This window comes from Patagioenas fasciata, chromosome W (assembly GCF_037038585.1).
Source record: "Patagioenas fasciata isolate bPatFas1 chromosome W, bPatFas1.hap1, whole genome shotgun sequence".
In the NCBI taxonomy this organism is placed as follows: domain Eukaryota; kingdom Metazoa; phylum Chordata; class Aves; order Columbiformes; family Columbidae; genus Patagioenas; species Patagioenas fasciata.
Window position 1 is genome coordinate 57,068,993 of NC_092559.1, and position 15,929 is coordinate 57,084,921.

Genomic DNA, 15,929 nt, shown 5'->3' on the forward strand with positions numbered 1-15,929 from the left:
ATGTGACCCGGCAAAACTGGCCCCTGCTGGGGAGACACCAGGGCCTGCCCTGAGCCTCCGAGAGCCGCATGGAGCACAGCCCCGTGCCCCCGCGGGCAGGGCAGAGCACTGCCGGCTTCCCGGCTGCTGCCTCAGAGCATGACGGGTCTTTCCCTTGTTCTTCCAGAGTTCGCTAAGATTTGGGCCAGCACATCGTATCACCTCAGCCTGCAGCTGGCTCTCCACCAGGTGGGCCTCACCTCCTTCTCCCCTCACACCCTGATGAATGCTGATCAAGTCCTGATAGCCCTTTGCCATCGGCTGCAGCTGTTCTTCCTTGGAAAGCGGGAGCGATGCCCCAGCACGACATTACTTCCCCTTCCTTCCTTCCTTCCTTCCTTCCTTCCTTCCTTCCTTCCTTCCCTCCTTCCTTCCCTCCTTCCTTCCCTCCTTCCTTCCCTCCTTCCCTCCCTCCTTCCCTCCCTCCTTCCTTCCCTCCTTCCTTCCTTCCTTCCTTCCTTTCCTTCCTTCCTTCCCTTCCTTCCTTCCTTCCTTCCTTCCTTCCTTCCTTCCTTCCTTCCTTCCTTCCTTCCTTCCCTCCTTCCCTCCGTCCTTCCTGCCCTCCGTCCTTCCTTCCCTCCTTCCTTCCCTCCTTCCTTCCTTCCTTCCCTCCCTCCTTCTCTCCCTCCTTCCCTCCCTCCTTCCTTCCCTCCCTCCTTCCTTCCTTCCTTCCTTCCTTCCCAAACCCGGCACCCCAAAATCCTGTCCTACCCAACCCTTCACCCCAAATACCTTTACCCCAATGTCATGCTTCCCTAAACCCTGCACGCCCAAATCCTAACCCTGCACCCCAAAATCATGAACCCCCAAACTCAGCCCTACCAAACCGTGCACCTAAAATCCTGCACCTCAAAATCCTTCTCCCCAACCCTGCACCCCCAAATCCTCCATCCAAGTCCTGAACACCTGAACCCTGCACCCTTCAAACCCTGCCCTCCAAAAGTCTTCACCCCCAAACCCTGCACCCCAAGTTCTTGAAAACACAAAACCTGCACCCCCAAAGCCTCACTCCCACCCCTTACTCCAGAGCCCTGCACCCTAAATCCCTGCAGCCCCAAATCCTATCTAACCTTGGACCCCCAAAACCTGCACCCCTAGATCCTTCCCCTCAAAACCTGCACCCCCAGATCCTGCTGCCCCATACCCAGCGCCCCCAAACTCTGCACCTGGAAATCCTGCACTCTCATAACCCTGCACCTCAAACAATTCCCTCAACCCTGCACCCCCAAAACCTGTAACCCCAAATGCTGCACCCGCAGATCCTGTCCCCAAACTCTGCACTTCCAGATCCTGCCCCCCTAAACCCTTAAAGCCCAAATATTGCACCCCTAGGTCCTTCAACACCCTGCACCCCCAAATTCCCCACCCAAAAACCTGTACCCCAGATCCTGCACCCCAAATTCTGTCCTCCCACACAATGCACCCTAAATTACTGCAGCCCCAGGTCCTGAACACCCGAAGCCTGCACCCCCAAGTCCTGTACCCTAAAGCCCTGCACCGAAAATGCTGCCCCTCAACTCTGCTTGGACGGTGCTCTGAGCAACCTGAGCTGGTGAAGATGTCCCCGCTCACGGCACAGGGGGGTGGGTTGCAACCTGAGCAGCTTTTGCAGCGGATTTGTGGTGTCTCTGCACCCCTGTGCAGTTGTATGGATGTGGCTGTGCTTGGCTGCAGGATGCTGGAGGAGGAGCTCAGGGCAAAACTGCAGTCACAAGAGGCCCGGCGGGACCGCATGCGAGCCCAGATGCTGAGGGACCTTGAGCTCCTCCTCGGGTTTGAAAACAACATCGACAACCTCATCTTGCATCTGCACGGCATCACCGTGCCTGGCCAGGTACCCACCCAGCGCTGGGTGGTGCAGTGACACAGCGCGGTGACACTTGGTGCAGCCACCGTCACCCCAAGTGGCTCATTTTGCCCACCAAGGTGGTTCTCTCTGTCTCCAGGATGATTCTCTCCTGTCCCAGGGGGTGGAGGAGAAGCTCCAGTACCTGGGCCAGAAGCTGCAGTACCTGGCACAGCGGGCGGCCCACCTGTCCCTGACAGGCACATCCCCGATGGGAGCAACGGGGTACGTGGGGTCTCCATCCCTGCTGGGGTCTTCGGGGACCCGCACCAGGCTCCTCCTGATGGCCCGTCCCAAGTGAGGAGGATGGAGGTGTCCCCATGGAGCAGCTCAGCTCCAGGTGGCACTGGGCACTGCAGGGTGTTGTCCCCAGGGGATCATCAAGGGCATCCCTTGGGTTCTAACACCCACCTCCCCTTCAGCAATGAACCCAGGGTGTCTTTCACAGACTTTTGTGAAGGCCAGGGATTTTCTGGAGAAAAAAATATCGAGCAATCCTCGGAACGTGGTGGTTTCCTTTGAGGAGAGAGACAGCAGCGATGACGGTAGGAGAGCTTAGCGGGGACGCGTCCCACGGGGACTGTCCCTGCCCCTGCCTGTTGGGATTTGTGACCATCCTCGCCTGTCTCTCCTGTCCCAGCAGAGTCCAGCCCATGAGTTCTCTCCAGACCTTGTGCTGTCTCCAAGCCTTTGAGCATGGGTGGTGCTTTTAGGTGGGGATGTGGGAGCATGAAGGCAGCCAGTGGGGTGGTGAGCATCGAACCACAGAAGGAACAAGAAAAGATGCTATGGGGCAAGGAGGGAGAGCCTTGTCTTCAAAATCACCTGGTTGTGAAGAATAACCAGTGCTGGGGTCTGTCTGTGGCCTCTTCCTATTGGATGCTCTTGGAGGAGCCACTGAGTTTTTGGAGCTTGCCACCTCTTTTGAATGAAACTGGAGCGGCGTCCAGCACCGCGTGGCTCCAGACCTTTCTGGGAAGCCCCGGCAGCTGGGGATGGGTCACAGCGGCATTGCAGCTCAGCCTGGGATGCTGGGCAGGAAGAGCCAGGGCTTGGCAGGAAAGCTCCTTGTGAAGCCACCAGCCCTCCAAAACGTGCCGGCTCTCCCTGGTGACACCGGCACAGCGGAGGGGGCCGTGCAGACCCTCCCCAGCCCATTTCTCTCTGTTCCCTCCTCCAGAATCCTCTGAATCTGATGACGAAGATGACGAGCACGTCCCCACACGGGAAGACATCAAGAAGGAGGGGCAGCAGCTGATCGAAAGCAAGAAGAAAGCCAGCAAGAAGACGCAGCAGTCGCTCCAGGAGAGCTTTGGATGTCCCAGACCATCCCTTGTGCTTCGGATGCCCCCACCACCCCACGTCTTTTGGATGGCCCAGACCATCCATTTGGCTCTGCACTCCCCCGCCACCCCTTGTACCCTTTCTCCACTGGGTTTAATAAAGCAGATCTTTTTTGTTCCTCCCAAAGCTGTGGTCAAGCTGCAATGGGGGGTCCTAGGTCACTTCTGTCACCCGGGACGCATGGGGGTCAAACCCTGAGGAGCACTCACCTGGGTTTGGAGGCAGCCCCATCGCCCTGGCCCTCACCCAGCTGTTCTCCTCGCAGAGCTGGGGATGGGCTGGGGTGGGGACGGCGTTCCTGGCCAGAGGAAAGCCGGGGGCAGCCTGGCTTCCCCTCCTTGATCCTGTGGAGCCAGCAACTTCCTGGGACCTCTGTCCCCCAGACGGCTCTGGCTGCACCAGTGGGCCCGTGTGTGTCCACAAACATCTGCCAAAGCCTCAGCTGACCGAGAAACCCACCTCTCAGCAGCGACATCACCGAATCCAAGATCCAGAGTCTGTTGGTCAACAGCTGGGAATGTCCCAGTTCCAGGTATTCCGACAGCCTGAAGGTCATAGAGAAGAAAATCATAGAATCCCAGAATCAGACTCACAGAACAGTTTGGGTTGGAAGGGACCTTCACAGTTCATCCAGTCCAACCTCTGCCGTGAGCAGGGACATCTTCACCCAGATCAGGTTGCAGTTGGTAGAAATGATGACCTTTCAGAGCGTGCTGGTGGTACTTTGTCCCTTGTGCCCTGCCCTGATGTGCAGAGACAGAAGGGACACTGGGAAGCTTTGGGGAAGATCCTCCGTATGCTGAGGTGTTGCGTCTCCTTCCTCTTCAGCCTCTAAAAGGTATTTGGTAAAGAGCAGAGCTGGAACCGGGGGTTCCCATCATTTGGGATAAACCCTAAAAACTCATTAATCATTTTGGTTGGAAAAGACCCTCAAGATCATGGAACCCAACCATAACCCACCCCTGGCACTGACCCCTATCCCTGAGAACCTTGTCTAAGGCTTGACAGGAGCTCCAGCGCAGTTGTCTGCAGCCGGTGCCGGCAAGAAACCTAAAATAGGACATGGGAGAATTTGCATGGGAGCGTTCACCACACGGAAATATCTCTGCCTTGGGAGGGCTGAGAGTGAGTGGGTTGGAGGTTCTTTTTGTTTTCAAGGATGTGATCAAAATCACATGAAATGACACACAACGGAGGGTAGGCACAGGCTGGGACTGACACCGGAGCCTCAGCACCGGGTTTTATCCTTCATGGAGAAAGGGAACCAGGCTAAATCAGCCAGTTGGAGGCCAAAACAAGCGGCTCCTTTGGCTGTTCTGGGACAGGAGATGCAGGCAGGGCCACCAGTGTGGGGTCTGTCCTGGAGCTGCAAGGGTGGGATGCGGGACGAGGCAGCCAGAGCTGCTTCCACACAAGGAGGCACAAACATCTGCCATTTCCATGTTGGTTTTAGGAGGGTTAATATATGTGATGCTGATTTTTGAGCCACACATCGCCTGGGTTGGCATCACCAGCCACAGGTTGGGTTTTAGCATCGTTCTAAAATGCTGGAGGGAGCAGGGTGGGACTGAGGCAGCACTGGTGACAGAGGGACAGAGCCCCTGGGGTCCATGTCTGTCTTGTGCCGGACAACCCAGAGTTGGACTCGGTTCTCTGGGGAGCCCCAGGAGAGCAGAGCAGAGGGGGAGCATCCCCTCCCTCCACCTGCTGGTGATGTGGCCCAGGACACACTTGGCTCTCTGGGCTGCAAATGCACATTGTGGACTTATGTCCCTTTTGTCACCCACCAGCCCTTCTCCACAGGGTTGCTATCCATCCATCCATCCATCCATCCATCCATCCATCCATCCATCCTCCCCCAGTCTGTGCTGGTACTGGGTATTGCCCTGACCCAGGTGCAGGACCTCGCACTTGGCCTGGTTGAATTTCATGAGGTTCACATGGACCCCCCAGTCTATCCAGGTCCCTCTGGATGCCACCCCTTCCCTCCAGCACATCGACGGCACCACTCAGCTTGGTGGAAAAGCAGAAATGAAGTGTCTTGGGTGATGCAGAGGCCAGGGAAATGTGCCTGGCTTTAGCTCTCTGCCAAGAACACCTGGGGAAACCCTTTGAAATGCTTCAGCCACTTTAGCAGGGAAAAATAACACCCCCACACAGTTGCCAGGCTTTCACTGCTCACGCAGGGACAAAGCACAACGCGGGGACAGCACAGCGCTCACTCCGGAGCTCACCGGCTCTGACACCCGTGCCTGTTTGGGAGAAATATCCATGGGAAAGATTTTGTGCTCTGGGATTCAGGTCATCTGAAGAACACCAGCAAGCAGAACGACTGCCAAAACCTGCACAACGATGGGACCAGCTCCAGCTCCCCTGGGGAAGGAGGCGGCTGGTGTTTGTCCCAGCCCAGCCACGCCATGGGCGACCCAGAGCGGATGACAGCAAAGCCTCTTTCCAGGCTCTATTCGCTGTGAGATCGTGGGGCAGGGTCCCATCCAGGGGGGACATGGGGGGAACATCCTGCCCAAGCTCACGGGGAGCAGAGGAAGGGACAGAGGGGTCTGGGTGGCCCCAGAGGAGCTTGGAGCAGAGCAGGGGGCACAGAAACCCAGGGAGGGTCTTGGAGACGGGTCCAGAGAGGATCCAAGTGTATATGGGGAGGGGGAAAGGAATGGGATGGTGCAGGGGGTGTCACACAGGGTGGGAGTGAGCACGCAGGGACCAGAGCCAAGCTGAAGGTGCTTGGTGGGGATAGAGGTGATTGAGCAGGGGACAGGAGCAAAGTCCTGCGGAGGGCAACGGAGCTGGAGGGGATTTGGAGGGGTAAAGAGGAATGGGGGAGAACCAGGAAAGAATCTGGGGCATGGGGGGTGTGAGGGGGAAGCACAGGAGCTGTGATATTCGGGATCAGAGGAACTGGAGAGAGGATGCAGAGGGGAAGAGGGATGGGGAGAACCTAGAGTGCACAGAGAGGGGGGCAGAATGGGTGCCCCCGGGGTGGGGGGAAGGCTGGTTTGCCAGTCATTGCCCCCTAAACGAGCTGGGGCTGCAGGTGGTCCCAGCACCCCCACCCTGGGCAGCAAAGGGGGACCATGGCAGCAGCAGCAGGTCCCACTGCACATCCAGCATCCATCAGGGGGAAATAAAACACCTAAGTGGGGGCAGATAAAGCAGGAAACCCCCAAAGTGGGCACAGGGAACAGAGCTGAGCACAACACATCCCAGCACTGGGGCTGCTGGGCTTAAATTGGTGTCCAGGAGCAGGGGGGTGCAGGTGAGGATGCTCAGGGTGATGAAGGCATCGGAGTGGGGATGCCCATGGGAGAGGGTGGTGGGGGCTCTGAGGTGCTTGGGTATGTGTGTGTGTCAAGCACAGCCCTGTGACACACACGTAGTGGCTGCTGCTGGGTGTCATGGTGTGGGGACCCAGGATCACCCCAACACGCTGCCCTGGGCTGGGGCCAGGTGGGTGCTCCCCCAAACTGCCAGCACCCACTCCTGGGCACCCCCCACTGGCTGCAACCCCCTAGGGCAGGCACAGCGGTGCTGGGCTGTACTGGGACCTGCTGGTTCACAGCAGGATTTGGGGGGGGCCCAGGAAGAGTAGTCGGGCACCCCACCCTGTGCTGAGCTGGATCCATCCACCAGCACCACGTGGAGGACATTGGGGTGCAGGGGGGGTGGGAGGGGGTATGCAGGGTGAAGGGGCAGTATAGTGGGGTACAGTACAGGACAGTGGGTGTGGCAAGGTGCAAACCCCCCTCTCTCCCCCTCCCTCCTTCATCATGGAAGGAGTAGACACATCTCCCCCTCTCTCTGCTACAGCTTCTTTTGTTTGGCCCCAGAGCCCCTGGCCAGGGCCATTAGGAGAAGGGAGCGCCGAGGTGCCAGGGAGCCGCTGGGCGCCTGCGGCCAGTGTGGGGGATGTTTGGAGGCTTCAGGTGCACCCACAGCCAGAGTGGGGGCGCAGAGAAGCTTCTGGAATGCCCACAGTCAGATCTGATCAGCCAATAACAAACGGGACTCTCGTCAAGACTTCGCCCATTTGTCGCGGGTCTCTCGGAGCACGAGCGAGATGCTGCCGCCGAGAGCCCCCCCGGGATGGAGACTCCGCTGCCTTGCCGCTGCAGGTGTGAGTGAAACTGCCCATCGCAGGATTGCAAGTGTATTTATACTTTCCGTGCACACATGCACGTGTAACTTTCCATGCTCAATACGAGCCTGTGTAAAATTAATCCTCGTATAATCACGGGTGTATTTTCCTCTCGTGCTTCCACATAAGCACGTGTAACTTTCCGTGCACATTTGCACGCGTACTTTCCGTGCTTAGTGCAAGCACGTGTACTTTCCGTGCACATTTGCACGCGTACTTTCCATGCTTAGTACAAGCACGTGTACTTTCCATGCACACTTGCAAGTGTAATGTTCCGTGCTCAATACAAGCACGTGTATCAATTATTTCTTCGCACAATCGCGTGTGTATTTTCCTCCCCTGCTTCCGCACAAGCACGTGTAACTTTCCGTGCACATCTGCACGTGTATTAACCGTCGCAGGATTGCGAGTGTATTATAAATTTACCCTCGCAGAATCGCGAGTGTGCACTTTCCGTACTCACTACAGCACGTGTATCTCTTCAAAATAACCCCATACCGTGTTCAGGCAAGTGCGGACTCCTCCCGGACTCAGGGACGGCTCCGGCACTGTTTTGGTGAAGCCACGTGCATGCACTCTGTGCACCGCCTGTCGTATTGGTTGCTGCCCCTTCATCATTTTCCTCAACTGGTATCTGAACCTGTATTCAAGTCACTTTTGCATGCTAAAACCCTGTTTCTCACCGGTTTAACAAAAGTTGGTTTGGACCCTGTTGTCCCTTAAACAAACCTGGGGTGCCTCCGGGACACCCCCCTTTCCATATTGATCCCCAGGAATGAGTCCCCCCTCAGTCTCCTCTTCTCCAGCTCCAGAGCCCCAGCTCCCTCAGCCTTTCCTCACACGGGAGATGCTCCACTCCCTTCAGCATCTTGGTGGCTGCGCTGGACTCTCTCCAGCAGTTCCCTGTCCTTCTGGAACTGAGGGGCCACAACTGGACACAATATTCCAGGTGTGGTCTCCCCAGGGCAGAGCAGAGGGGCAGGAGAACCTCTCTGACCTACTGACCACCCCCTTCTAACCCACCCCAGGTACCATTGGCTTCCTGGCCACAAGGGCCCAGTGCTGGCTCATGCTCACCCTGCTGTCCCCAGGACCCCCAGCTCCCTTTCCCCTACACTGCTCTCCAACAGGTCCTTCCCCAGCTTAGGCTGGAACCTGGGCTTGTTCCTGCCCAGGTGCAAGACTCTACCAGTGCTGCCCAGCGCTGATGAAATAAAGAATGCCGCTGAACAGCGGCATTGCCTCTGCTCTTCACTCCATCTCTTCGCTGCCAGAGAGTTCCCGCTTTCTCCAGAGCGCAAGAGATGAGGCCGAGAGAGCCCGGGAAGAGCCGGAGCCACCCCCGCCTCCCCAAGCCGGCCACGCCAGGAATTCAGCCGCCCAAGCGCTCTCCCCGCCACGCCCCAAGCGGCTCCCGCTGCCCGCCCAGGGGAACCGGGGCTCCCCGGCCCGGGACTCACCGGCCGTGCCGAACGCCCGCCCGCTCCGGACGCCGCTCAGCGCCGCGCTCGGCAGGGGCACCGCCATGCTGCGCGCCGCCCGCACTGGAAGGGCCCCGTTCCCATAGCGACGGGGGCCGCGCCGCGCGGAGTCCGGCCTGGAAGGCCCCGCAGCCGTAGCAACGGGTCTGTCTACCGCAGCGCCGGGCTGGGAATGCCCCCCTGCCCTAGCAACGGGGCTGTTTAGCGCAGAGCCTGCCTAGAAACGTCCCCGCAGCCCTGCGGGGCGCGCTCTGCCCTCCCCGGGAACCCCTCCCCATCGCCGGCCTTGCTGCTCCGACCGGGCAGAGCCCGCGGAAGGACTGGAGAGGCCCCGCTGTCACCCCGGGGTACCCGGACGGGAGGTGAAGCCCAAAACCACAGCCAGGTTTTTTTTAGAAATCGGCCCAAAAAGGAAAAGCTGCAGTTGCCTGTGGGCTGTGGAACATCCTGGGGGTGCTGGGGAACCGCAGGGCAGAGTCACAGAATCCCGGGCTGAAGGGACCCCTGCAGACCCCCAGTCCAACCCCTGCTCACGCGGGGTCACAGAGCAGATCACACAGGGAAATGCGTGGGGAGGAAAACACAGCCTGGACCCTTCACTTGGATTGTTGTTTTCTGGAAGACGGCCTTTAAAAACCAGAAGAACATCCCGGAACAATCTCCAGACCCAAGGACCTGGGGCAACTGATTTCTGCCCTCAAATTCTGGCTCCATCCTTCCGAGTCAAACCGGCAGTTTCTCCAACCACTGTGTGTGGTTTTCGGCTCCAGAGAAGGACGAGTATTTCCTTCCCAGCTCCATCAGCAAAGCAGTGCCACACGCGGATTCATGCGCACAAAACTGTCCCGGAAACGTTCTTGACCCCAGGTTCCCTGTATCAGAGTCTCAGACGTTTGCGCTTTAAAAAGATGCCTTAATTATAAGATAAAATACAACTTAAAAGGTACAGCAGAGAAACAGTCCAGGCTGGGGGCCTCTCAGGGGCAGGGAACACAAGGCGAAAGAGCCTTGGGCTTTTAAACCCATTTCTCTAAGAAACCCTCTCAGAAATGGTGGTCGGGGGCAGGGAGGATGGCCGGGCGCTGGGAGAGGTGAAGCGCAGTAGGGCACTTTCCTCGGGATCTCCAGAAATAACTGCGAAACCCCAAAGAAATTGCGGTCCAGAGAAGGGCAGAAGGACGGACGGGATGCTGACAGACGTGAAGTGGTGTATGGCGCTTTCTTCAGGGACTCCAAGAGGATCTTCTCCTTTTCTAAGTAATCATCCCCCTGAGAAGAGGGGAAGGAAGTGTGGGAATGATCCCAGAAAGTGCCACAGAAACAGGGTCGCAGTCCAGGGTGTTGCTCACCAACAAGAGAAACATCCCAAAGCCTCCCTCGTGCCATGTCCCCCATGAAGGGGACCCCTCCTCGTGCTCATCCGGAGCCCAGACCCTCGCAGTCTGAGCAAGACCCGCAGGGGAAGCCGCCAAGGGCGTCCCCGCCTGGGGAAAGACCCAGCAGGGACCTGACGGCACAGGATGGGGACACCACAAAGCCAGGGCAAACGGGCTTTAACCCACCTGCCTCTCCCCTCCTGCCCCCTCCGGGCACTGCGCTGGCTCAGAGAGCTCTGCTGAGCCCCTGCAGAGGATGCGGAGGCCAATTCACACCTGAGGTTTACATACAGGGGCACTAAACCAGCCCCCAGGAGCATCCCAAGCCTCTGGAGACACTGGTACAAGCGCAGCTGCCCCCCGGCAAGTCCCTTCCCACCCGCAGTGTGTGGAAGTCTCACCCAGGGTGCTGGGGAGACCCTCGGTCGGGGCACTGAGGTCCTGGGCTGCGGCCAGCGGTGCCACAGGGTAGTCGGGCAGCTCCTGGCGGGGCTGTTCACGCCGTCTCCTCTGGTGAGCCGTGCTCAGCCGCTGCTGCGCCGTCTCTGGGAGAAAGGCAGAGAGAGAAGCTCTCAGAAGGGCTGGCACTATAACTGCAAGGTGTGGGGGGTGACTTTCTTCCATTCTCTATCGCCTACAGTCATTCTCCAAGTGCCATCTGTTTTTCAAACAGGCCAGATAGGATTACTGAAAGCCGTCATGGTTTCTTTAGTGATCCCCACTTGCTGGAGTGCCCGAATAGTCTCAGTAATTCCTTCCTCCCACCCGGGATGCGATATTGTTTTAGAGTCACCACCTTGGCAGGTGCAGGCAGCACAACAGGATCCCATTTTGGGAATCCACACAAGACAGTTACAGACCGGATAGCAAATCCTGCGTGCAGAGAGCCGAAAGCAAAACGACCACTTAAGGTTTCAACCGTCTGCCCTGCTAGGACATCAATACCCAGGATATATTCTTTAATTGGGGCAATCAACACTGTTTCAGTAAATGGCTTGGGATTTGCGATTGTGAGGGTAACAGTAGCTTGGAGAGCAGGGGTCAGATGTCCCTCCAAACCACAAATCTGTGAGGTAGCATCTTTGTTCTTAATATCACTACGTAAAACTGTGAGCTCAGCCCCCGTATCCACCAGAGCTAACACGTTCAAAATCCCCCCAGACTGCCACTCTGCAGTTAAAGGAACGTAAGGACGTCGGTTCTTCCGCAGTTCCCATTCAGCAGGGGTGGCACTGGATGAGTGTGAAGGTCCCTTCCAACCCAAACCGTCCTCTGATTCTGTGAACCCGCCACGTCCTGCGGCAGCGGGAGAGCCCAGGAACGACGCCGTCTGCTCAGCACGCTCAGGGCGCTGCACATCTGAAGGACACCGGGGCTTTGGCATTCTCCTCCAGCTTTATTAAAATCCAGCCCTCCTCCCGAGAAGAGCTGCACCTCCGCCGGGCTTAGCGGCACCAGCAGCACAGGGCTCGCAGGGTCCATCGCGATCTTGGCTGCTCCCTTGGGTTGCTCAGGATGAGGATGGTCTGAGCCGCCAGAGAGCGGATGGAGGGTTCGCTATCCTGCTCCAAGGGCTGAAGGGCTGCAACAGAAAGAAGCAGAACCCAGAGCTCCCACGTCTGCAGAGACCCCCAGGCATCCCCTCCAGACCATTCTCCCTACTCACCGCTGCAGATCTCAGCCAGCTTCTCCTCCTCCCTTCGGTCCCTCAGGGGCCGCGCAGCCAGCCCTGGGCACAGAGTTCCGTCAGAGCCCTGCTCCCTCCCCTCGTCAGGGAAGACCAGTAGCTGACATGGTGGGACTGAGCAAGGCGGCCACCAAGGCCACCCACGTGGGCAGGGCTGGGAGGGGAGCCCAAGGCCCTGCACGGGGCAGCCGGGGCTCTGGCAGCCACAGGGCTGCTCCTTGCGCCTGGGCAGCGGCGGGGACTGGGGCCATGCTGCCGAAAGAGGGACCCGGGGGCTGTGACTCACCGATGAACCTCGCGGCCGCCTCTCGCAAGCTGGCCTGAGCATCCTTCAGGTACGGCAGGCTGCGATTCAAGTATTCTTCAGCCCTGCTCCTGTCCTGCTCCAGCTGGAGAGAGCACAAGGGTGTGAGCAAGTCGCTGTCTCTCCTCCCAACAACCCACGTTCCCCTTCCCCCCCAGGCCATTCCTGTGTCCCAGCCAGGAGCCCTGTGGGGCTGAGGCTGACAGAGAGACACAGGCCGAGGGGTCCCAGGGGTGCTGGCAGCCCTCCCTCCCACTGGGTGTGGGGCAGAGGGAAGAGCCCCTGGGGGCTTTGTTCTTGAGGACAGGGAACAAGGATGCAGCTGCGGGCTGCAGCAGGGCGGATGAGGCACCTCTGCAGAGCCCACAGCCCACAGATGTGGGGCAGCACCCATCTGCCCTGAGCCTTGGGCGTTGTCCTCACCAAGCGCTCTGCAATCCTCCATGTCTGCTGTGTCTGTGCCGAGTGCTTGAGCTGTTTCCACTGGAGCAGCTCTGCTGCAGCAAGGAGGGCTTCCCTGGCGGCCTGCAGAACAGCAGAAGCTGGGAGATGGCACCTGGTGTCCCCCTCCTCTTGGCTTTGTTGCTGGGATAATCCTGCCCTTTGGGAGCAGAGACATGCCCTGGCCCAAACATCTGGAGCTCTCTTGGGCACAGCCCTTGGGGACAGGGAGTGAGGCTCAAAGCTTGAGCCCCAGCACCTGCAGGGACAGCTGAGGAGCCCGTAGGGACGTGCCTGTTCAGGCCTCGGTGGCCACGGGCCGCTGCTGAGCCCTGCGGGACCAGGTAGGGCAGGTGATGGAAATGGCCGTGGCAGCTTCTCTGTTGCGGCTCGCGCTGGGTCTGCAGGGACCCTTCCTACGGGCTGTGCTGGTGGAGGCTGCCAGCTGCCAGCAGCCCTGTCCCCTGGTGCCCAGGCCACCCGTGTGGTATCGGCACGCCCTCCTCTGCCTCAGTGCTCAGTGTGGAAGCTGTACCTTGACCACGCTGTCGCTCTCGTCGCTCAGATGAAAGAAGAGGGGGAGCAGTGCACGGCACACATAGCTCTTCATGCTCTTCTTGTCATGCCCCATCATTGACTGCACCCGCTCTCTGAAGAGGCGGATGGCGAGCTCTCGCAGCCGGCTGGACACCTGGGAGGAAGGAGGAAAGTCGGACTTCAAACCCAGCGGCTCTCTGCCCAGGGTGAGCAGCAGCAGTATGGGGGCTGATGTGAGGGGAGATGCTCCAGGCTCAGATTGTGCAGGAGGAAGCTGTGCTGGGCTGCAAAGCCCAGAACCCATCCTGTAAGAGCCCAGTGGAGAGGACCCTACTCCCAGTGCTGCCCATGGGGTGACAGCTGCCCGCCCGCAGGGCTCGGTCTCCTCCATCAGCCTTACATCATCAAAGAGGGGCAGGAGCTTTTCCACCAGCTGCTTGGTGATGGGGCTGGTCTCCTCCCTCTTCAGGTGACCCATCACATTTCGGAAGAACTCCAGGGCCTTTGTCTTGATGTCTACATTGGCGTAGTCGAGCACCCCGATGACGTGCGGCAGGAAAACCTGCATTTTTCTTGCCTGTGTGAAGAACAGTTTCCTTCTTGTGAAACACTCAAAGACCACCCTGGCAAGCAAGCTGGTCACTGAGCACCAGCCTCCTGTCCAGCTTCCTGGCAGGTGGTGGCACAGGAATCTCTGTGGCAGCCTCCTGGTAGGTGGCGGCCATGGGCACACAGGCGGAGACACAGGACAGCAGGGCCAGGGCAGGAAGAAAAGCGAGGACTCCCTGTGCCCTGCTCAGCCATCCCCTTTCCCTTTCCCCACAGGCCTGAAGGGGAGATGCCTGGGAGAGCCTCTGTGCCTGGAAAGCTCCCCCGGCAGCCATCAGGCTCCAGCACGGCAGGGAGGGCATTTGGAGCTCTCACCCACCGCCTGACCCCCAGCCAAGGCCAAGCCACCGCCCCACCTGCTGCCCCAGCCCCAGCTGACAACAGTGCTCCCCTTGACGCCACCCTGCTCACCATGTCAGGTCTTTCTGCCAGTCTCATGAGGACTTGGAGGACCAGGGAGGCTATCACCAGGCTTGGATGCCTCTGACAGCTCTGGACGTGGGACTCGCCACCAGAATCCTCCGACTGAAGCTCACTGGAGGGCATCAGCTCAAGCAAAGGCAGCAGTGAGACACTGGCAGAGCCTGCTGGGCTTCTTGAAGGTGACCGAGGCCTTTCCTGGTAACTCACAGCCAAGGGCAGTTTGCAGGCCTGGTCTGTGGCTGAGCTGATCAGGCTGTAGAATGTTCTGCTGACTTGGAGTTCTCTGAGGAGCTTCTTGAAGAACTTCGGTATCCGGGGTGCGGAGAAGACTACCTCCCACAGTGCCAGGGCAGTCCTGCAAGCCAGAGCGCTCTGTCAGCAGGGCAGCCTGGGCCACAGCGCTGCAGGACACATGGGATGCCCTGGGCAGCAGCAGAGGCTGAGCTGGTGCTCCCGTGGGGCTGGCAGGGGCGCGGTGGGGGGCTCTGGGCTGGCTCGCTCAGCTGTGGCTGCTGCGGGCCTGGCTGACCCCCAGGGCTGGAAAGCGTGGTGGGATGGAGGGTCCTGCTCCTCGGGGGTGTCCTGCAGGATTCCTTGGCTCTGGCAGCCAGAGAGTCCCCGGGCCCCTCTCCCCACAGGGGACAAACCCTCATGGCTTTTGGGGTCAGTACCTGTCTCCTGCTGGAGCGATCCTCAGCAGCGTCCGGACCACCTCCCCCGGTCTCCTGTCAGCCATCACCAGAAGCAGGGAGTCCAGGCTCTGCCGGGCTGGTGCCGTGCTGGTGCTCTCCAGGTTTTCATGGATGCAGCTCGTGATCTTTGGCACCTGGAGGGGACACAGGTGAGGATGGTGCTGTTGCTGGAGTGCGGTGGATTCTTCGGCTGCCCTTACCATCCCTTTCTGCTGCCTTCATGTGGCTTCAGGTGCCTGAGACAACAGGGGTTGGGAAGGAGGGATGGAGAGAGGAACAAGACCTGACAGGGCCAAAAGGCAGGGCACTCCAGCCACAGGCCACTTACATCCGCCAGCCAGAAGCCAGGGTTTTGCATGACCACGTCCAGCAAGTCCCTCGTGTGCTCCTTGTCAAAGATGCTGGAGTCTCTCATCGCCTCAATGAACACAAGGACGATGTCTGTCCTCTCAGAAAGTCTGAGGTATGGTGCACAGGACTAGAGGAGGAAGAAAGGAAGCAAAGTCATATCACGCCAAGTGCCCTGATGGTGCTGCATAACTGGGCAGCGCCAGCAGCCCTGCAGAGTCGCCTAGCAGTGCTGGTGGCAGTGCCCGCAGCAAAGCTGGCAGCAGGGGTGGCAGTGTCTGCATGGGGAGGATGAGAAAAGAGGCCTCGGGGCGCGGGAGGCGGGTTGGGGTCCTGGGCACAGGGTGCTGGCCCTGCTGCCAACCAGAGCTTGCTGGTGGCCAGGAGGACTGGGGCTGCTGCTGGGACACTGGAGCGCAGCCCTCACATCGTCCCTGCTCGGGGACAGCAGGAACCTTCTCAGCAGGGACAGGGAGGCCACGGCAGTCCCGGTGATTGTGAAGATCTTTGCTCACACAAGTCCCCGGCTGATGCCGAACAAGAGCGCCAACAAGAGCTGATTAGTATGTCTTAGCTGCTTACCCAAAGCCCCAAGTCGGGGAGATCACCTTCCAAAGGGGGCTGTTGTGCTTGATTGTTCCTGCCTAAA

At 59.1% G+C, this 15,929-nt stretch overlaps 1 protein-coding gene across 1 annotated transcript; it reads right to left on the reverse strand.

Annotated features, from left to right (window-relative positions):
- Window positions 1-701: 701 nt before the first annotated feature.
- Window positions 702-11,721, reverse strand: LOC136115725 (uncharacterized). Its single transcript, XM_071801626.1, has 4 exons — window positions 11,526-11,721; window positions 8,843-9,029; window positions 3,439-3,774; window positions 702-3,139 (listed from the first exon to the last, which is right to left on the reverse strand). The coding sequence occupies exons 1-4, from the start codon at window positions 11,719-11,721 to the stop codon at window positions 2,758-2,760; spliced, it is 1,101 nt and encodes a 366-aa protein (XP_071657727.1). The 3' UTR covers window positions 702-2,757.
- Window positions 11,722-15,929: the final 4,208 nt, after the last annotated feature.

What these genes read in the sequence shown, in the direction of transcription:
- LOC136115725 (XM_071801626.1), bottom strand. Translation starts at nt 11,721, where the DNA reads ATGGACCCTGCGAGCCCTGTGCTGCTGGTGCCGCTAAGCCCGGCGGAG. An exon ending in GCTGCCGCAGGACGTGGCGG is followed by an intron (nt 9,030 to 11,525) that starts GTTCACAGAATC and finishes GGGCATTCCCAG; the next exon opens with CCCGGCGCTGCGGTAGACAG. An exon ending in GGGGCTGCCTCCAAACCCAG is followed by an intron (nt 3,140 to 3,438) that starts GTGAGTGCTCCT and finishes GCTTTCGATCAG; the next exon opens with CTGCTGCCCCTCCTTCTTGA.